This window comes from Aristolochia californica, unplaced genomic scaffold (genome assembly GCF_029961685.1).
Source record: "Aristolochia californica isolate CCGP_79_NKW_82.1479 unplaced genomic scaffold, dmAriCali1.0.hap1 SCAF_12, whole genome shotgun sequence".
Lineage (NCBI taxonomy): Eukaryota > Viridiplantae > Streptophyta > Magnoliopsida > Piperales > Aristolochiaceae > Aristolochia > Aristolochia californica.
Genome location: NW_027181793.1, coordinates 30,114,380 through 30,136,578, shown reverse-complemented (window position 1 = coordinate 30,136,578; position 22,199 = coordinate 30,114,380). Strand labels below are relative to the sequence as shown.

Below are 22,199 nucleotides of genomic sequence, written 5' to 3'. Positions count from 1 at the left end.
TTATCAACTTTTGTATTCATCCTCTCTGTCTTGGACCACTGCTCCTCTCCAACTTTTATTTGCTAATGTATGGGGTCCTGCCCCCACTGTGTCTAGGGGTGGTTTTCGATACTACCTCTCTTTTGTTGATGATTTCAGTCGATTTCCATGGATTTTTCCTTTATAGTGTAAATCTGATGTCGTTACTATATTTTTATCCTTTAAGTCTCAAGTTGAAAATTTACTTCATACCAAAATTCGTGCCCTACAATCTGATTGGGGTGGCAAATTTCGTTCCCTTCATACTGTATTGCAGTCTCTTGGAATTTCACATCGCTTGGCTTGTCCTTATGCCCACTCTCAAAATGGTTCTGTTGAGAAGAAACATCAACACATTGTCGAAACCGGTCTTGCCCTTCTTGCCCATTCCTTCGCTCTCCAAAATATTGGTCTGATGCCTCATTACTGATGCCTACCTAATTAATCGCTTACCCACTGTGGTGTTAGATCACAAATCTCCCTTTGAAAAATTGTGGAACCGTCAGCCCAATTACAATTTCTTGAAAACTTTTGGATGTCTCTGTTGGCCTAATCTTCGTCCTTATAATCGACACAAAATGGACTATCGGTCTCTTCCTTGTGTCTTTCTTGGTTACAACCCTCGTCACCATGGCTACTTATGCAATCATATCCCTACCTCTCGTATGTATGTCTCCCGAGATGTTCTGTTTGATGAAACTGTTTTTCCCTTTAAATCTTTCCCATCCCTCCCCTCTTCTTCATCACCTACTCCTCTGCCCTCCTCTTCTCTCTTTTTACAACCCTCTACCACTGCCAGCCCCACTCCTATCACTCCTCCTTCCTCCCCTGGTTTCACTGCACCTACCCCTCCGCCTTAGACCTCACCTGCTAGAACCACTTCTCCACTCTTACCATTGCCCTCATCTCCCCCTTGTGAGCCTGTACTTCCCAAGTCTTCCGTCGTCTCCCCTTCCCCTATTTCCTGTCCTCATCCTATGCAAACCCAATCCAAATCCCACCTCCATTTTCCCAAAGTCCGAACCGACGATACCGTTCCCTAGCCACCCCCTCACGCCCTCCTCACATCCTGTGTCACTCCCGATGAACCCTCCTCTGTCACTAAAGCTTCCAAATACCCGGAATGGCATCGTGCGATGCAACTCAAATTTGAAGCCCTTCTCTCCAACAATACCTGGACCCTAGTTCCTCCCTCCCCCTCTCAACATGTTGTGGGCTGCCGCTGGATCTTCAAAACAAAATACCTCTCAAATGGCTCAGTCGAGCGGCGAAAAGCGCGACTTGTTACCAAGGGCTACAGTCAGCTCAAGGGCTTGGACTATTCTGAGACTTTCAGTCCAATTGTCAAACCAACAACCATCAGGTTCTTTCCATTGCCCTCTCTAACAGTTGGTTGGTTCATCAATTAGATATTCAAAATGTTTTTCTTCATGGCACGTTGGATGAAATGGTATTTATGTCTCAACTAAGTGATTTTGTTCATCCTCAATTTCCCACTTATGTTTGCAAGCTTAATCGCGCTCTCTACGGCTTTAAACAGGCCCCCCGTGCATGGTATGCTTGTCTGAGCAGCAAACTCCTTGAATTTGGCTTTGTCATCTCCAAATCTGACACTTCTTTATTCATCTACTGTCATCAGTCCATTGTCTTGTATCTTTTAGTCTATGTTGATGACATTCTCCTTACTGGCTTTGATAGCTCTGCCATTACTCATCTTGTTCAATTGTTCAGTGCTAATTTTCCTGTCAAAGATCTTGGTAATCTTCATTACTTCCTGGGGATTCAGTGTCACAGAACTGCGGATGGGATTTTCCTGTCCTAACGAAAATATATCCTTGATTTACTACACAAGACCAATATGGCTAATTGTAATCCTGTTGGTACTCCTATGTCTCCTTCCACTAAACTTTCTGCTTTCGATTCTACATCTATGGAAGATCCTGCTTTGTACAAGAGTGTGGTAGGAGCCTCCAATATCTTCTCTTCACTCGGCTTGATTTAGCCTTCTCAATCAATCGGGTCTGTCAATTTATGCATGCTCCTTGTCTTTCTCATTGGCAATCCGTGAAACGGATCTTACGGTATTTAAAACAGACTCTGGATTATAGTTTGACTCTCACTCCTTCTCCGTCCCCTGTTCTGGCTGCCTTCTCTGATGCCAACTGGGTAGGCTGCCCCGACAACTAGAAATCTACTAGTGGCTACTGTTTATTCTATGGCACAAATCTCAGCTATTGGAGTTCAAAAAAACAGACTACTATCGCTCGGTCCAGCACAGAGGCTGAATACAAGGTCTTGGCTCATGCTACGTGTGAACTAGTTTGAGTCCAATCCTTATTGTCTGAATTGGGAGTCTACTTATCTCAGCCACCCATTCTCTATTGTGATAATCTAGGGGCCACCTACTTATCTGTGAATCCTGTGATGCATTCTCGCACCAAGCATGTTGACATTGATTATCATTTTATTCGTGATCGTGTCCATAACAAGACTCTTCAAGTTTCCTTCCTTTCTAATAAAGACCAGCTCGCAGATGTCTTTACCAAGCCCCTGTCCATCACTAGATTTTACACACTCAGATCGAGCCTCACAGTCCTGCCAGGCCTGCTGGGCTCGCCGGAGAGTATTAGCAATAAGAAGACTTCCACCTCAGCAGCACCAGGCTAACTCAGCAACAACAACAACACTCAGCTCTCCACCTCAGCAGCTCCTCCAAAAGAATCCAGAAGGTGTCACCGAGTTATGTATTCCAGAAAAGTTTAGAATACTGTATTTTATGTAATGTACTCCAAAAGAGTTTAGAATACTCTCTATATTATATAAATACCTCATCATGTAATCAGATTGAGATAGAGGTGAAAATTTTCATCAATTGATGTATCATTTCTTGATTTCTTCATTTGTTCTAACACTCCGGAAGTCATCCTTCACATAATGGAAGTTTTTAAGAAGTAGAGGCTATCTGACACAACCCATTTGTTAGTTAATACACTAGTTATGCTTGCAGTTATTGCAAATTAAGCTCCCTACAGTATGACAAAAGAAGCAAGAAAGTTTCTGACATGTTTCAGCAATTATTCAGTGAAAACAGAGTCTCAGCCGTTTTTTCTATTTTATCTTGATAATGAAAATTTATAAGAGAAATTAAATTTGCTCAACCCATTTTTCTAACATAAAAGTTTTATAAATATTTTAAGGTTATTTGGGGCTTTTTCACAATTTATTAAACTCTAGTTAGGTTGAATTAAAAGGTCTAAAAGAAGCAGATTTGTTATTTAAAGAGTTTCACCAACACAGAAACTGTTAGAAAAACATTTCAGATACAAAAGGATTCCTATGAGGTTCTCTTATACCCAACAGTTTCAATCAATCAATGCAAAGCAGTAAATGACATTAATGTACCTTCAGTTTCATTCAACAATTCGAGTGAATGATGAACTGAAATATGGCGCGAAGCATAATGATGTAGGGAATGATCAAACACTTTGTAACAACGGTGCTAGGGCGCCATAGAAGTTTACATCACAACAGGGTCAAAGATACGAAAGACGTCCAGAAGAACCTCATTCTCCTGTCAAACGAAACATTACGACATTTCCATGGCAGATCAAAATCGAAGTGAATCAAATTTATGTAGTTTTCTTCGCACCATCTTCTTTTGTCATGAATTCATATTGCCCATGGAAAAACCAGGACCCCTCGTCCTGTTACGTCCCAAGTTTCAAATGGAATTATATTTCTTACTTGAAACTACTCTTCAAGAATAATAAACATAATCCATACCCAAACTGTCATCACACGAGTCCAGAATAGGAATTCTTACAAGGGGCATTAGGCAAACCTCTGTTTAGAGCCCTTACAAGACAAAAGTTACAACTACTAGAATCCAAACCCGTCAGAAGCTGACCAAATTTTGAACGTGCTGGAAACATTTGACATGCTTCTGCTCCCAAACAGAATTCAATACAAAAACACAAGTTATCTTGATTTCTCCTCGAGTCTCCTCATCAGAAACACCGAAGGAGCTTACATTGGCGCAAAAGTTAGTTCAGTTTACTTTCCGAGATCAATGGGAGGGAATTCAACAAACCCACGTAAACGTAGGCCTCTGCTTTCTTAAGGATCGTCTGCAGCACTCATCTTCTTAATTAAAGAGACCAGTTCATCTGATCGGTAGTAGATCCATAAGGTCTGGATTGTCCAATGTCCGTGTATGGCCTGCTAGCTTGATGAGTTAACTCAAGGTCACAAGGGAACTGATTACTGATAGATCCTTGAATTTGGCAGAGACCCAATTCATGAGGAACTTCTTGTGCTTGTGAGCCACTACTCGCATCACCACTTCTGAAACCCCAAGTATTGTTACCCGTGATGTTGTTTGCAGCAGTGCCATGATGAATTGATTGACCCAAATGGGAAATATTATCCCTCACAAAGTTGTTCAAAGTAGAAGGTCGATCTCTATTTCCCCATGGCTGACTTGACAGAAGAGAGAGAGCACAACTAGAGTCTGAGACCCCTGTAAGACGTTCACCAACCGGAATTTCTTGACTGGGAAAAACTGTGCCACCTGAAGAACCATGCAGGTATGGGTTGGCCACATTAGTGGGAACACTGTTGGAGTCCTCAAAGCCTCCCTGCCAGATATGTGGAAGGTACTTTCCCGTAGGTGGCACTGGACTAGTGGATACCTGTTCGCTGCTTCTGATGGTGGGCCATACATCTCGGTAAGGTAGCCTTGGGCTTGAGAAGTTCAAAACACCTCCGAATCTATTGATATCTTCTGTCAATGAAGTGTTAACATGTTGAATGTATGAAACTGCATAAAAGCTTAACACAGAAATAAAAATCAAACAAAACAACAACATTTTAGGCCCTTTTTTAAATATAACAACAAATATGTAGGTGGTTCTGACCATTGAAAGATGAAGCCAATCTTCCATAGCGAGAAGAAAGTAGAGAACCAGGAGGTGGTTTTCTGCGACGCTCATTGTGGCCGGCAAGTCGTCTGCGACAGCTTCTTTTTCCTTGGTCGAACTCAACCAGCTGATGAAATCTGTTCAGAAATTTTCTGCCTTAGGATTAATAATAAATAGTAAAAGATATTTAAAGAATTGGCTTTGTTTATACCTAGAACTCAGCAAAATTGAAAAAAAAAAAAAAGATATGAAGGTGTTACAAAGTTCAATACTTATTGTTTTGTAGGTTAATTTCTATAGATATACTGTTTTCATATTGTTAAATATAATGTAAAAGGGTAGTTTGGTCATTTCATATAGTCTGATTATATCAGGGAGAGTACCAGTAACTTCAGGAAGTCTGTAATTATCTATGGTCTAATTTTCACAACTTTTGGACATATGTATCTATGGAGATATAAGGTGTACTTTTATGAGAAGTAGAGACGTATTTTCCTCTCAACTCACTTAAAGTCATAGGGATAGGGGGCTCGTGCTTTCCCCCTAATCCAGAACTTATGCTCTTCTCCAAATTTCTTTCTTTTTCTTCTCGTAACCTCCTCTCACTCTCAATTTTTTCTTCCTCAATATTTAACATGGTATCAAAGCAATCGGTCCTAATTGCAAAGCAGTGAAGCATCCTCTCTCCTTCTACTGTATACAGCATCATCTCAGAAAAGGGAATCTCCAGGTTTGGTCTTGACTGGTATAAAAAATTTTGAGTTTTTGTTCTCTTTCTCTGCCCAGTGATGATGGTTCCTACTGCCTAGTTAAGCAGTTTTATGCCTCATTAGTGCCCCAAGAGGGTCTTTTGCTTGGGATTCTTCCACTCACTATGCATAGACTCGACTATGGACTAGCTTGCACCATCCTCTGGGAGGCAGACATCAGCCCTGATTTTGTGAATTCTGGTGATTTTTGGTTGGAAATTTCTAGAGTTCAAGGTCGCTATACGGCTATTTGATGAAACCCTAATTATCGTCTGTGAGGCCTACTTAGTCTGCAGAAATACACAGGTTTTGTGAGATCTTAATTGGTTTTTCCTTTATCTATGGCTGACTCTTGAGAAATTATTACTCTCTCAAGACATTGTGAGCTCATAATGGAAAAATTCAATATTGATTACTTCAGAGAGATTGAAAGGATATAACTATCTGAATTTGTCCAAATTTGTTCGAATCTATCTTAAGGTGAAAAGAAGTCAAAGTTTATCAGAGATGACCCCCTAATACTCCTTACAGAAGATTGGGAAACAAAGGATAGTCGAGTAATAACTTGGTCGTTGGATAGTATGGACTTGAGATTAAGAAATCAGATTATTAATTGTGAAACAACCTAAGAGATGTGGGTGTCCTTGGAATTACTATATGCACATGAGAGTAATTTGAATAGTATGAGTTGTATGCTAGACTCTTCAATCTTAAGAGGGGGACCATCCACTCACTACTAATGAAAAAGAACTTCGAAAACAACAAGGACTGCATCATGTTGCAAAATTCCTAGATGAGTTGGGACCAGACTTTGACGCAATTACGGATTAGTTTTTTTTTTTAAGAGAATGTGTATATTGAAAAACGAAGAAAAAAAAGAAGCACAAACAAACCTAGGTCCGGGGGCCTACCTCCACAATAAGGCGTTGGAGTGAAATGGCCGCTATGGCCTGGGTGTCTGCCAATTGATTAGCAAAGCGGGGAATGTGTTTCCAATAATAGTTTAAATGAGAAAATAAATTACATATTTTCAAAAACATATCCCAATGACGCCACGGGGGCCTGATAGAATTCGCACACCAGTTGATGACCACCTTTGAGTCACCTTCAATGCAGAGAGGACCCGAGAGGTGACTTGAGAAAATTTTGATTCCGAATAACAGTCCCAAAAGTTCCGCTATTTTAGAGTCAGAGTTGCCAAGGGGGCCTACATAGTTAGGGATCAGTTGCTAACCTCAAATGATGTTCCATCGCTCTCCACAGCCTTTAACATAGTTATGCAAGTAAAGACCGTAATTATGTCCAAAAGAAACAAATGTTAGAGCATCTGCATTTAATTCCTTTGGTCAAACAGCGTCTACTTGAGGTTGTGGAGGCAGTATTCGAGGTAGAGGCAGAGGCAGAGATGGTTCCAATAGAGGACAAGGCCTGAATGATGAAAGAGGTGATACAAAGTGTGTTGACTATGGATGCACCAACCACTTTTCTGACAAATGTTGGAATAAATTTGGCAAGCCTAGTTGGGCAAACTCATTGACTCATGAAAATAGCAAGGCCTAGACTCTACATATGGTTGGTATTTTACCATGAGCACCAGATGAAATGCAACAACTAGCTCAACACATGGCTCAACTTGCCCCTATTTGAGCTCCTTCCTCTTCAGTATCTGTTGCACAACCTCCACTTCCTTCAACTATTGTTAGCTTAAGTATGTCCGCTCTACATGTGTGTCCAAAGTCTTCCTGTTTAATTGACTCTGGAGCATCCACTCATATGTAAGGTACGTCTTCTTTGTTTAATGGTCTAAGGGAGTCCTCATTAGTTAAGCATGTTACACTTGTTCATAGGTCTGTGTCTCCTGTCTAGAGAGTTCCTAACGCCATACCTACTCCATCAATGCCCCTTAAATCTGTGTTATGAAGTTCCCTCATACTTTATTGTTTGTTAATCAACTTACTTAGTCTTTAAGTTGTGCCATAACTTTCTATCATTCTCATTGTGTGTTTCAGGATCTCACAACGAGGAACATTATTGGTTATGTGCATGAAAGAAGAGGACTATACCACTTAGAAGGCTATCCACCTGCCCTTCATGTTGCAATTTCACCCTTCCTGTGGCATCTTTGGCCATCCTTCTCAAACAAAGTTGGTCCAACTATTTCCTACATTTCTATCAAGTTTATCTTTTCAATGTGAGTCTTGTCAATTAGGCAAGCATCATTGGAGGGCTTCTACATTGAGTCAGAATAAAAATAGCCAGTTGTTTGAAATTCTTCATCTGATGTATGGGGACCATGTCAGTTCCTATTAATTTTGGCTAAAAATATTTTGTTTCTTTTATTGATGACTTCAACTCCACTAGTTGGGTGTATCTCCTACGAGAGAAATTTGAAGTATTTGATGTATTTCAAACCTTTTATAATCAAATACAAACTCAATTTGGTGCATCTCTCCAGATTCTTCGTATTGACAATGGGTTTGAATTCATGAATCATAAGTTTACTAAATTTTGTCATGGTATACTTCATCAGTCATCTTGTGTCTTTACTCCACAACAAAGATGGTGTAGTCAAGCATAAAAATATAAATTTATAAGAAGTAGCTCAAACAATGCTTTTGCATATGCATGTACCCAAGTCTTATTGGGGAGATGCTATACTTACCGCATGCTTTCTTATTAATAGAATGCCTTTGTCTATACATGGGGATCAAATTCCTCTTTAGGTGTTGAATCCTTCGACTACGTTATTTCCATTGTCACCTCATATTTTTGGTTGTGTATGCTTTGTACATGTTTTTTATACCTCTTTAGATAAACTGTCACCAAATGTGGTCAATGTGTTTTTCTTGGGTATTCTAGGACACAAAAGGGATACAAATGTTTTTGTCTTTCTCTTAGGAAAATGTTGGTGTTTGTTGGTGTGACCTTCTTTGAGGATGTGCTTTTCTTATGTTCTTCTAATATAATGTTTCCTTCATCAATCACAATTCCAGGTGTTGTTACTCCTACATCTATGCAAGATAACTTTAGTTCACCACAATCTATTACTGCAAAAAAATCCTTGCCACAACAAGTGTACTAAACTAATCAGAGGAAGTACCAAACTCAATTGAAGTGCACTTCAAATTTTCCAAAATTAAGACATGGGGCCCACACTCCAATTAGAGACGCCCTTCTGAAATCTAGCACAATATGCAATTAAACTAAATCTCCATCAATAATACTCTCAAAATGGCATAAAATTGACTTTTGGCAGGATGATGTCCACAAGGAAGGGATGACATCATCAAGGGTAAGGTGACGTAGGCAGGGATGAGGCCAAAAAACTTCAGTCAATGTCTTCTAAAGCCAATTGAGTAATATAATTGCTCAAATATCAGCAATAACCATCAACTAAAGGAGGTTATGGCAGTAGTAAAAAGAAAAAAACTGATTTTTCCCTACCAGAGAGGAGATCGATCTGATTTCTACCTTTGGGATTGAGAAATCTGAGAGAGAGAGAGAGAGAGAGAGAGAGAATCTGTCGTAAAAATGCCCCAAGGACCGATGCTACTGCTCTGATACCATGATAAAAACCAAGAAATTAGAGGAACTTTGAGTTAGAAGAGGAGAAAAAGTAAAGGTGGAAAGAAAATGGAGAGAAGCAGAAGTGGGGGCTGCGTGATTAATCTCTAAAATCGAGATTAATCCTCTTTATAACCTATTTAAGTGAAATCAAGATGAAAGGACTAAAATGCCCCTCAAGTCAACCTTCCACGTCTCTCTATACAACTTATTTTTTCACATAAATTGAAACATACGCACATGGCATAAAAGACTACCTATCTGATACAGTACGACACATCAGATATACGGAAATGACCAAAATACCCCTGCCTATGTAATTTAACCATTCTTCTGTACATTTTTCTTGGTTTCTATTTCCCTCCCCCTTTTCCACCCCCCCCCCCCCCCCCCCCCCCCCCCCCCCCCTCCTCTTCTGACAGAACACTAAGGCAAGTCTATTATTGGTTTCTAAAGAGAGCTTTCTCGACTTTCAAGCTGCTCTTTATTTAAGTCCTCTGGTGAATTGACAAAAGGGATCTACTTTATCTACAGCATGATAGAACCTTGTATTCGGTTATTGGAATTCCATTATCTTGGTTATGTCCCTCCATTGATTCAGAACCATCTTCTTCTTGCCAGTTTTATTTTTTACAATGCAAACGAAATCATTCCTATATTTGATTCTAATTTCATATATTTGGGAGATTATTTCCCTTCTTCTTAGAATTTGATTACTTGCTTCAATCTCTTTTACTCAGGAACTAAAGGTAACTTTCCCTTCTGTCAAGCCTGCATGGTTTTGACATAGTTGTTGGTGACAAAAGGTCACTCCCATTTTACCATTTGAATCCTACATGATTTGTATCACTATTTAATGTTTTCAGTCATTCTTTAATAGTTTCAGTTGATTTTTTAGCTTTTCCCGTCCTTTCCATCTCCCTTCACTCCATTGAATCTTAAACTTCTAATTGAATTAAAAAATGATTATTTGACCTATCCTTTCATGTGGATTCTAATCTCCAAGTATAGTTTAGCTACCCTTTATTTTTTAACATCGATGATAGAATGAAATGCATTGAAAAATAAAAAGGAACAATTTTTAATATAGTGAATACAAAAAAAATTTAAAAAGGTAATTAAAAGAAAAAAAATACAGCTAATGACAAGATTATTTTAAAAGGGGGACAGAATCACAAACAAAAAGGTGTCACATCAGAGTATTAGAGTTGGGCGGATTACTCCCAAACTGAGTAGATGAAGCTAGGAAGTCTCTGTTTAACAAATAAACATAGAACTTTTTCCAAATCAACAAGAGACTATTCTCCCACACATTGAACTCTTACACTCAGGCAACAATCCTAAGACAGAGCACATATACAACTATAGACTGATTAACTTTTCTTTTCTACCCACCACCACTTGCCTCATGTGCAGATCAAAACTGAAATTTTGGCTCAAAACATGAAGAATGTACACATACAGGCCATAGAGAATAACAATAGAGGCCCAAACAGAAAACAAACACAAACTTGAGTTGGCCCTTGTACAGTTAAAGTTGGGTTGGTTCTTTCAGAATGACTAGATGAAGTTAGGAGGGTTCCTTCTAATAAATAAGCATAGGATATTTTCAAGCCCAAATCAAAGGGGAAATATCCTTCTACAAAACAACTCTCACTCCTAAGCAACTATTGTTAGGTAATACGTGTGGAGCACATGTACAGCAATAGACAGGTGAACACTTTTTTTGTTACCATCATAAAAGTTAAGAGGGTTCCTCACAAGAAATGCTAAATATAGCAAGGCCTCTGCGAGATTGATTACACTTAGTGGGGGCGGCAGTACAAGGGTGAAACAGGTTCTTTATTGGGGAATACTTAAACTTTGTAAATATAATGCCAATGACTAGAAGCCTGGCAGGAATAGGATCAGAAGGGGTAAGTAGAAGGTAGGGTAGCAGTATTTGGGACAAATGATGCTTCTCCACAGGCTGATTTTCTCAAAAAACGAAGCACCAAAGCCACTTGACAAGGAGGAGCTGCTTCATCTGATGGCTTCTTTTCATGCCTACACCTCCACAACTCACATTAAAACTTTTAGTTTTTTTGTTTCCCTCTCCCCTTTCAAATTTGCCTTCTTAAATTTCTTGCTGAAATGTTCATGACTTTATTTTCCTTCGTGTTTAACCCCTGGTTTCAGCTCTGTTGTCACATTTTGGGACAAATCCAGCTTACAAACTAGATATTCACAAACAGATTCCTTTCAGAACACAGAGAATGGAATCTTGTTCAAACAAAGGGAATATGTTAATAAAGAATAGACAGATTGATAAATACACATATTTTCTTTGTTTTATTATCACAAGGATCAACACTGTTTCTAGCCATCAAAGTGCCGATTTTTGAATGCTAAATCTCTAGATATCTCAAAAAGAAAAGTAATATGCAATTGTAGTCTCTCAAAACCGAATGCATTGAGTGGACTTCTTTAAATGCTAAGAGATCAAATGATTTTTTAGTAAAAAGCCACTCATGAGAAGCAATATAAAAAACAGAAAGCCCAGTACAGAATTGACCACAATATTTTGGGGTTTCCACTAGCTCAAAGAAAACATGCTGCAAATATACCATCACTTTGAACCAAATACACAATCTCATACAATTGATGACCGAGAAATCATTTAGATACGGTAACTGAGAAAACATTTCTCACATGTATGACTGACATCATAAGGATTAAGTTTGAGTTTCTTCAAATGTGAGATTTAGATGAAATTTTGGGATAAATAAATGTAATAAACAAATAAAATCAAACTGTAGCATGCTTTTCAGTACAAAAACCAAATAGGCATGTTACACATTCAGAGCATGACTAGCTCTTGCAGATCCAGGAATGAAGCTCAAGTTGATTAATCGCCACAAAGAAAAAAAAATTCAGAGTAAGAAAAAAACATAACAATGGTGTGACGCAGAAATCATTCGAGGCCCAAAGCAACTCAGAGTACAAATGTCATTAGTTGGGTTTTTACTAAGCTCTTCCTAAATCATGATTATTAAATGAATATGTCCTCAACTTCACCGGTATCAGTCTCTCCATTATAATTTCCATCTTCTGCTTTAATACTTGATAACATTGATTTCAACAACAAACATGCTTTTAATAAATCCCCAATAGAAAAGGCAACATAAACACGACCCAATTGAAAATAAAATGCTAAAGAAGTTTGTAATGAACTGAAACAACCGGAGCGGCAGCCAAGACAATCTAAAAATTCTCGTACATAAAACATGGCTGAACCACCTAAACTCAACTCATCAAAGAAGCATAGACACCCGACGCATAGAACCAACAGGAACTAATTGAAATCCACAAGACTAGTCGACAGAGATAGACTACCAAACGCCCAAAGTTCAGAAATTAGTTCACAGCATGCATGAAATCCCCAAATGAAACACTATGAAGAGGATAGTCCGGTTTTCATAAGAATCAAGACTGGGTAAACTACCAAGACGATATGGAAACAAAAAAAATTGAAAAAAGATGCAGACCTCAACTATTACCAGTTGAAAAAGAGGAGAACGGGTAAGAAAATTAAGACATGTATTAGGCACAGCTAAATCCCCAACAACAGTTGAGAGTAAAAGCTCACAAATCAACCTAAAAGATGCAAAGCGTTTTCAAGACGTAGCCAGAAATTAAAAAAATTAAACGGACAGCAGAAAAGCCAAAGTCTGTAAAAAGAGAAAACAAAAGGAAAATAAAAGTAAACAGTTGTTAAGAAATAAAGCAATTTCGACCGAGAAACAAAATAAAACAACGATGACGATAATAAAATGGTAAAAAAAATCTAAATACATTGATGGAGATATTAAAATGGTCAACGAAAAACCCAGCGTATGCCCAGAAACAACATATTAATAACAACTATTGAACTCGTAACTGAAAAGAGAAGTAAGAAGTCTCTGTCGCAGAATCGAACCTAGATGTCAGCTGAAATCTCAAAACAATAAAAGAGACACCAATAAAAACCCCAGAAAACTATCCAAAATGGAAAGGGAAACCTAATGACCAGAATTACCGAAGCAAATGCAAATAAAAGAAGAGACCAACATCCATTTAGCAGTGAAAACCGAAATGGTTCTCCAGAACTGCAGCCCTCAGAAGAAATAAATAGAAAATTACGAAACAATTAGAGAGACATTTTATTTCAACCACAACAGAATTAAAACATAAAGAAAAAAAGTGACAAAAGAAAAACACCTCATGAGATCATCCTTCCAAAACAAAAAGGCCAAAAAAAAAAAAAAAAAAAAAGACGATGACGTTAGTAGCAACTGTCAGTACCCCAACCAAACCCCCTAATGAAAGGAATCTAAAATAACTATGCAAACCCATAGGGAATAAACAGAGTACAAAACTCAAATTCCTAAACAAAAAGGAAATCGAAGCCCAATTTATGAGATTGTTTTAAAAGAGAGCAGACTAACCGGCTACACTGCTGGCAAAATCTCTGCTCCAGTCCAGCTACAACCACCTTAGGAGACTTTGAGTGCACACCACAAACCTTGTGCCTGCAATAATAACCTTTTGCACCAGTTAAATCCACCCAACAGCCTTCAACTTGGCACCTCGGAGTGTGGTTTCCTTGCATCAGCCCTCTTCCTCTCTTTGACGGCGCCGACGCCGCCGCCGCCGCGGGCTCCACTGGAGGATGAGCTGAAGTAGAAGAGCTATCAACACTGCCGACATCTTCAAAATATATTTTTTTGCCAAATTTCAATCCATTGAGAGAATCACTGGACCCAGAATTAGACCCCAAAGCGGATGAGCCCATTTCCATTTCAGCTTCCTATATGATATTCCATGCATGGGTTTTTCTGGAGAGAAATAGGAATGTCGGTTTAAAAATCTCTGGGAGAAAAAGGAGACTGGGCCTTGTTTTGTTGCAGCTGTGGTTTTTTTGCTGAAGCTGGTGGTGTTGCATAAAGCCGACAACTGCCATTCGGGCCCTGCCAGCTTGAAGGTTATAGTACTCTGAGAAGCTGTCAAGAGAGGGGGGAGAGAGAGAGCGAAAGAGAGAGAACAGTGGTACTTTCTCACTTTCTCACTTCTCAGTAGTGTTGAGTAGCTTTTCCTATCACACACAGCCCCACCCCTTCGCCGAAAAGCAATGATTTTTAACAGAAAATACCTTTTTTAATTTCCTTGCTTTTGAGCTTTTGAACTATGCTTAAGCAGAATATCGCCGTGCACTGCAGAGAGGTGCGACTGTTGGGATTGGAGAAAGGGAAAAGATAAATTGTTTGAACTCCTATTTCCTTCGGCTTTAAATAAATGATACACTAGAACATTTCACCCCTTGAATTCTATTCCTTTAATTGGCAATATAAGTATTTCTACAGTGTGAAGCTACCACAACAAATTCCAAATTGTTTGCTTTTCTTTCTTAATGATGTAAAAGCATATGAAAACTAAAAAAGGGTCTGTGTTGATGTCGTCCACATAGATTTTCTCGTTTGGTTCTTCAAATATAGGTATGTAAACTTCTAAGTTTCTCAAGTTCAAGATTAGGACAGTAATTAAACTGAAAGAGTTGAAAAGAAAGCCAGGGAGTAAATGGGGTTTGGATTTTCTGTGAGAAACTCCTGCAGCAAATCTGAGAAAGACCATCGGCAGATCTGGTCAGATTCTCCAGTGGCAAAACTGCCCTTGGTTCAATCAACCAATCGCAGTGACCAAATGACGAGGGAAAAACACAAAAAAACCGTACTCCGCTTGGGTTGTTTTGAACATTGAAGACTTTCTGTGAGATTTCCCAATTAAAACCAGCAGCTGCAGTAACTTTTTTCTCCCAGTCTCTTCTTCTTTGGTTAAAATACCGTTTTTTAGACATAAAAACTGGTACCATGACGTAGTTACCATGACGTAATCGCGAAGCCACACTGTGCTGAAGACAGTTGAGGAAGGACTAAAGACTCAGCTCCAGATTCTTTCTAGGTCCACAACAAAGACAGAGTTTTTCCCACTAGCTTAACCCATTATTTTTCAGCAAACATTGATTTCTACACCAGACGAGAGGGAGTCTGTCTTTACTGTTACGGAAGAAACACAGAAGCCTGATCCTGGTGAGTCACCGCCCCAGCCAGTAAAACTCTCCACGAGTTTGTTCTCGGAAGTCACCAACTTTCAGGAAGCAATAGAAATTCCCCTTTGCTTTTCTAAAGATTAAAATTTTGTGCAGCAAACTCAAGTCTGCCCTTTACCGGCAATGAAGAACCAACCAGTACAGCAGAAGCAGCAAAGCGCTTAGCGAGTAATATGATCAATAATAATACTAATAACAGATTTCCCGCTTCGAGGCCGGTCATCCAATGACTCGGCCCCACAGATCAAATGAACCGTTTCTAGCCGTTGGATTAACTGATCTAATCTACCGCCTGTAAGCTTCTGAAAAGAGTTTTGATGGAGTGCACAGACACCAATAAATACGTATCACATCACTGACAAAATGGTATCAAGAGCAAATAAGTTGAAATCGATGCCTTTTTTTGTTACTAAATCTGTACAGTTCTCGCTGGCAAAAATGAGTTGCCGAGGTACCTGAGCAAAACAGTACTTTCAGAAGCGTGTGGATTTGATAACAACCGACAAGCGATTGAACCGGAAGTGGGTCCGCACGGAGTTAAATTACATGGACCACCTTGTGCCATGAGTCGGTTGGACGTATTCGCACTTTACGCAAAAAACAATTAAGAAACGGAAAGAAGAAGAAGAATCATCAAACTCACTTAATTGAACCAACTTGGAAGTAGGTTTTTAGAACTGCTTTGGGTTATGTTCGAACTTCCCATCCTTGAGAATATTCGGATTGTTTCTCTTCTTCAAGGCGTTGAGCACCAACATAAGAACTCTGCATGCGAATATCAGAACCGATTCACTTCTGCACCGAAAGTTTGGCCTTCGATTGAGAGCCTAATATTCCTCTTTCTTTCTCAACTTGCGAGACCATCAGCATTGAAAGCGCCACCAACCTGATTCAACTTCCAGTGACTTGTTTCCTTTTCACCAGCAAGCCCACGACGTTTCATGCCGGACTGAATCCTCAAACATGTTTTATATAATCTAAATTTGAACTGGACATCTTCGTCCTGTTTCAACCGGATTCGGCAACAAAATTGCATCACGGGAACCAGAATTAGACAAATTTATCACCGTCCTAATTGGTGTCTCACTGTCATTGGAAAAAATACCAAATTCACCGAACCGTCTCCTCTCCGACCACCATTTGAGGTTCGGTGGCCTCAACATCGACAAACCAATTGCCAACTTCACTGGATTCTCTTCCATCTTTAGAATATATCTATTTCATACGCCTCTGTCAAGGAATGTTGCCCTATTCTGCAACACAGTCGACATAACGATTCGTATTTCAGAGCAAGTACCAATCCTCGGCGATCACCCAACAGATTTCAGTTTTCTGTAAGGAAACATCGAAAACGAAAGAAATAGAAATCAACAGCCCTCACGAAATCTGATGTCCAAAGTTTCCATATTCGTTAAGAAAGTTTTATGATGCCATATTTATATACCACAGGCAGGACTCAGTAGGGTTGGCTACGAACCGATCCGGTTCGAGTTCGGTGCGGTGCCGGCTCTTTTACCTTAACGTGCCGAGTTCGACCAAAGCCAGGTTCAGTTCGTCGGCTCGAGCGGGGGAGCGGGAACATGAGCATGAGTGAGAGTGAGGGGGGGAAATTCTTTTCCTCCAGTCGCCTATTGTCGCCGCCTCTACCGTCGTCGATAGCTGTTCGCCAACCGCCTCTATGGCCATCCGTTCTATTTCTTCTTCTCCTCGTCGTTGCCTCTGTTTCCATCGTCGTTGCCTCCGTCGCAGCCGTCACCCCTGACGACAGGTCCTTCCCAGCGCCGTAACCTCCTTCCCTCCTTGTCTCGGCAGAAAACCAGAACTAGGGGAGAAATAATCTCCCCCCCTCCCCAGCGCGAAAATGATTTTACACGTACGAGATCATAAAGTAAAAAAAAAAAAAAAAATCCTTAATCTCTCCTTCCTTTAGCTTTTGAAAAAAATTAAAAATACCTTCCTCGTAGCTTTTGAAAAAATTAAAAATATATTTTATAAAGATAAGTTTTTATGAACTATTAGTGTCACATGTTGTTTTTAAATATTTTTCTAATTGAAAATTCTTATTAAAAATCATATAATTTTTTAACTAAGATTTTCTTACCAAGATGGGGTAGAAAACTTTATAAAAAATTTTGAATAAATATTTATGCAGTAATACTTTTAGCATGAAGCAATTTTCATTGTAATTTTGTGTTTGACATTTTATTTCATTAAAAATTTATCGATAAGTATAATAATATATTAGATTGATTATTAATTTTTATTTATTTCCCTAGAAGATGCAATAAAAGGTCCATTTAACTTTTTTGAGAAAATTTTAAAATATTTTTTGTAATTTTCTAATAAGTCACTAAAAGTAATAAGATTTTATTTAAAGGTTTTTTAGGAATATGTATCATAAGAAAAATATTTCTAGTTTTTCTTAGAATATAAATTTCATCTAGGGGCACTAAGGAGGCAGATTCAAAAATTACAAAACAAGCTAGACAACAATTATGAGTAAAAAAGATTAATATTGGTGTATTTTAATCCATTATTGAAATTCAATTCTGAACTTCCTCTATCATTCTTTTTTTTTTAAATGTATGCATAATTTTATATAAAATTTATTCGAAACCTCCCCTATGTGCGAGATCATAAACAAGGAAAAAAAACTCTTTGTCACTTCCTCATGACTCTTGAAGAAATTAAAAATATATTTTAGTAGAAATACATTTCTATAAACTATTAGTGGTTTTTTCCATAAATATTGAAAAGACATTTTTAGTAGAAATATAGGAACCATTAGAGCCTCATGTTTTTTGAAAATATTTTTCTAATTATAAATTCTTGTTAAAAAATCATATCATTTTCTAAGTAAGATTTTCTTGCGAAAATGGGCTAGAAAATCGTATGGAAAAATTTTGAATAAGTATTTGACAGTTGATGATATAATACTTTTAGCGTGAAGCAATTTTCATAACAATTTTGTGTTTGACATTTTATTTGATTAAAATTTTATCGATAAGTATAATAATATATTAGATTAATTATTAATTTTTATTTATTTCCTTAGAAAAGGCAATAAGAGGTCCATTTAACTTTCCAAATAAAAATTTAAAATATTTTATTACAATTTTCTAGTAAGTCTCTAATAGTAATAGGATTTTATATAAAGAATTTATAATTTTATTTGGGTGATTATAAATTGATAGTGATATTTCATTTAATTTTGTAGTGTTTGATTATTGGATGGAATTTATTCATAATGTTATGCAATGTATAGAGTGCTTAGACTATTTTATGGAGTGTATAAACAAATTTATGGAGTGTTTATGAATTGTATAGACAATTTTATGGAGTGTTTCTGGAGTATTTATGTAAGTATTATGTATATAAATTATACCCAATTTTAAGTAGAGGTCATACCGAATTTTATATAAGTATTATATACATAGATTATGGTCAATTTTAAGTAGAGGTCATGCCCAATCTTATACATGTATTATATATATAGGTTATGCCCAATTTTAAGTAAAATATATGCATAATTTTATATATATTTATTAAAAAATTTTAAATATATATTGAAGCTCGAGCTCAGCTCGAACTCGGTTAAAATTTTTGGGTTCGAACTCAATAACATAACAACATAGATCATAAAGAAATATGCGCAAGTTTAATTATCGTTTTTTCAAACATACCAAGTGTTTACACAACATTATAAACAAAAAAGGATCTGCATTGGTGTTAAGCTTCTCCCAAAACTGTGGACTCTCAATGTCCGAGCTTGCCACAGTAAGGAAATCTATTCCAAGCCCATAGCGCAGACGTGAAGGAAGCCTATAAAGATGCTCATGGAAGAGGGAGGGAAATGAGGGGTGAGACTCTCAAATAAACACAAATCCATATGTGCTAGGAATACCATAAGGTTAACAACTGGTTTCTTTCAAATCATCTACTGGATCAAATGAAAGCAACGTAAAAGTCAGCTAAACTTACGAGTTTTATATAAGGATAGCAAATTTATGCAGACAACTCAATTCTCAAGATAATCCAAAAGATCATTTAGCTTTATTAAGACAAGAACCAACACACCATGATAAACTAATATAGAAATTTCTCACCATCAATGATCCCTCTGATTGCTTAAGTGTAATAGTGCAGCCAACTCATAAGTAAATCCAACGTATACTTATTACACACTCTACCCATTTTACAGAAATGCATACTTTGCTGTCAAAAGCTGAAATTTCATGAGCAACAGACTTAAGATCAATAAAACAGGGGACGAAGTGCTCTGGTTACAAGTTCCACATCATTGTATAGTGCAATAAGAAAACTAATCAAAATAAACATGGAGGCTTTGTGGCTTCAATGAAGAACACAAGAGCAGTATAACTTGTCCTTAACCGCCAATGTAAAAATCATTCATGGGAGAGAGGGGTAAAGAAACAAAGCCAAAAGAAGAAAAATATTTTGGAAAAACAATTGAAAGATTCGGTACATAGGGATTCATTATCCACAACATGGGACAAGGCAGAGATCTCCCTCATTTGCACTCAACTCCAGCTTCTGCAGCCCTTCGAGGCTTGCTCTTGCGCCTGCTTCCATTTTGTCTAAAACCATTAGATTTGGTTGACTCATTTGCACCTGATCGACCTCCAACACCATTCTCCTCTTTCACAGAGTCAACATTCTCTTTCACTTGGGAATACCTCTTTCTTTTCTTCCCATTTTCAGTCACTGCTGCAGGAACCTTCATTTCTTTAGATGAAATATTCTGTTTTGTTTGGTCCCCATCTTCCTCCTCAATCTTTTCAACATCTTCTTCATCAGGTTCATCTTTCAAAGGTTTTTGTGGCCTCCCTCTTCTCTTATAGGCTGGAAGGGACTCTTGCCCACCGCTTCCAGGGTCTTCATGACTCGCAACAACGGTCAATTTCTTGCCTTTTCCTCTACCTCTGCCCATTGCCCCTCCAAAAATGATAAACTCAAACAATCAAAGAAAAAAGCTGCAAAACCAATATACCAATCCTTAGGCACAGAATAGATGAAAGGAAACTATATTGTCATCTCAAGAGATCTATTATCCATGATGCAAAACTGTTGAAACCAGAAAACTCCTTCCACCACTATAAGAGTAGAGAAGAAGATAAAGCATCAGCTTTAAGAGAGGGCTAAATGCATTGAAAAATTCACAAAAGAAAGAAAAGAGAAACAATTTCGACATAATAACACACAAACAAGCCAGCACATCAGCAGGGAAGAAATCATTAGCTTCAAGAGCCCCTTAGTGTCCAACATAATCCAGAAAACGAAATACAGCTGGCTAAGTCCTGCAAATCCATAAAGATCTCATTTTTCTATCCAAAAGAAGATGAAGAGATATCGAAAGTTAACTCTCAACTCTCAATAATGAATTAGAAAAGAAGAAGACGATAGACAGATAAACGTGGATAAGTAAGTAGACAGAGATAAGGAACCACTCTTGACCTTTTATTCCCAAGAAACCTAATATCATACACCATACTCAGTACACGAAAAATCACTCCCGGCGCAATCGATCCTAACAGATTAATAAAAAAGTTCAAGTTTCTCCAACAAAACGCAAATACTTAGAAGAAGCAGAAAATTTTATTCCAGAGCTTCAAACAAACATCAAAATTAACAAATTAAAATAACAGGTAAACCATCAGCTATAAGTGAAAGCACAAAAAAGAACATTACAAGAGATACCAGAGAGAAGAGAGGAGAAGAAGAGGAGTGAGGAAGGTGGGTGATTGACCTTATACGGACTTACCTTTCTCTGCAAGTGCATCTCCAAAACCATCTCTACCAATAAAATAAAAAAGGAGATAATCCGATATGAAACCGAAGGACATGAAACTCAGGGAAAAAAGGGTTTTGGTAAGGTTTAAAGCGTGAAGGAAAAGACCAGATTTAAATGGCTGTAATGGTGGTCTAACTAAAAGAAAACAAAGACCCAGATTGGAAACGAAGCAAACTGTGAAGAATCCAGTCAAGAAGATAAAGATTAAAAGAGATGATGAAGCTCTGACATCTTGGCTCTGAGGTTGAAGAGCTGTGGGTGAGGAGGGGAGGGGAGGGAGGGGAGGGAGAGGAGGGAGATGAAGGAAGAGAAGATCAGCGAATAGGATTGAGATATTTATTGTCGGCTTTTGTGGAATAAATAAACTTAAAAACTGACTGATGACTCTCATTTGTATGTTCACAACTCACAGCAGCCTCCACAGTACTATCCTCTTTGTCCCTGTATTTCAACTATTTCAGCTTAAGTGAATACCCAAATCCAAAATTTTACTGAAGTACACAAAATTAGACTATTCTTGCTTGCTATCTTCCTTGTCAATTCTCCTGAGAATCATTTTCACTGAACAGGCTTCTGTCATCCCTTGGCCTGTTCAATTAATCGAAGATGGGAAATTACACAGAAAGATATGCCACTGGTTTTTTCGATTGTGTACAGATGTGCCTTGTACCCCTAATCCTCCATCCACTTTGAACGATTTACGTCTGAAAAAGGGGATTAGTCTGGACTGACCAACCTGCAATTGAGGGATTCGGGATGGAGGATGGTGACATATCACCTCTCCTCAACTAGTAACAGCCTAACAGGTAATCTGCAACTAGCTCCACCCATTGAATCTAACCTATTTTCACATACCGCCGAGTAGTAACTGTAAATGGATCTTTGACGAAGTAAATCTTACCGACTACAGAACTTACCGTTGATGAATCTCCTGTCTTTGATATTCTTAACCGCTTCTGATACTCCGTAACCCATGTAATCTGTGAGCTCCATGATTCTGGGGACCCGGTTTT

At 38.1% G+C, this 22,199-nt stretch overlaps 2 protein-coding genes across 6 annotated transcripts; both read right to left on the bottom strand.

Moving 5' to 3' along the window:
- Positions 1-3,780: 3,780 nt before the first annotated feature.
- On the bottom strand, positions 3,781-14,213 carry LOC137945883 (squamosa promoter-binding-like protein 17). Of its 4 annotated transcripts, none has more exons than XM_068791955.1 (3): positions 13,717-14,213; positions 4,935-5,089; positions 3,781-4,801 (listed from the first exon to the last, which is right to left on the bottom strand). In XM_068791955.1, exons 1-3 carry the CDS (start codon positions 14,067-14,069, stop codon positions 4,167-4,169), a joined length of 1,143 nt encoding a protein of 380 aa, XP_068648056.1. In that variant the 5' UTR covers positions 14,070-14,213; the 3' UTR covers positions 3,781-4,166. The 4 variants fall into 4 exon arrangements, with proteins under 4 accessions (XP_068648056.1, XP_068648057.1, XP_068648058.1 ...); XM_068791956.1 differs by having other exon boundaries at positions 3,781-4,798; XM_068791957.1 differs by having other exon boundaries at positions 4,935-5,074; positions 13,717-14,211.
- Positions 14,214-19,485: 5,272 nt separating this feature from the next.
- LOC137946336 (uncharacterized) lies at positions 19,486-21,458 on the bottom strand. Of its 2 annotated transcripts, none has more exons than XM_068792592.1 (2): positions 21,142-21,458; positions 19,486-20,368 (listed from the first exon to the last, which is right to left on the bottom strand). In XM_068792592.1, exon 2 carries the CDS (start codon positions 20,323-20,325, stop codon positions 19,906-19,908), a length of 420 nt encoding a protein of 139 aa, XP_068648693.1. In that variant the 5' UTR covers positions 20,326-20,368; positions 21,142-21,458; the 3' UTR covers positions 19,486-19,905. The 2 variants fall into 2 exon arrangements, with proteins under 2 accessions (XP_068648693.1, XP_068648692.1); XM_068792591.1 differs by having other exon boundaries at positions 21,157-21,458.
- Positions 21,459-22,199: the final 741 nt, after the last annotated feature.

Bases quoted from the DNA above. Each gene is read 5' to 3' on its own strand.
- LOC137945883 (XM_068791955.1), bottom strand. From the start codon at position 14,069: ATGGAAATGGGCTCATCCGCTTTGGGGTCTAATTCTGGGTCCAGTGAT. The intron at 5,090-13,716 runs GTTAGTCTGCTC...ATCCTAAGGCAG, and splicing joins TTTTGCCAGCAGTGTAGCCG to AAAATTTCTGAACAGATTTC. The intron at 4,802-4,934 runs GTCAGAACCACC...CTTCATTGACAG, and splicing joins ATTGGCTTCATCTTTCAATG to AAGATATCAATAGATTCGGA.
- LOC137946336 (XM_068792592.1), bottom strand. From the start codon at position 20,325: ATGGGCAGAGGTAGAGGAAAAGGCAAGAAATTGACCGTTGTTGCGAGT.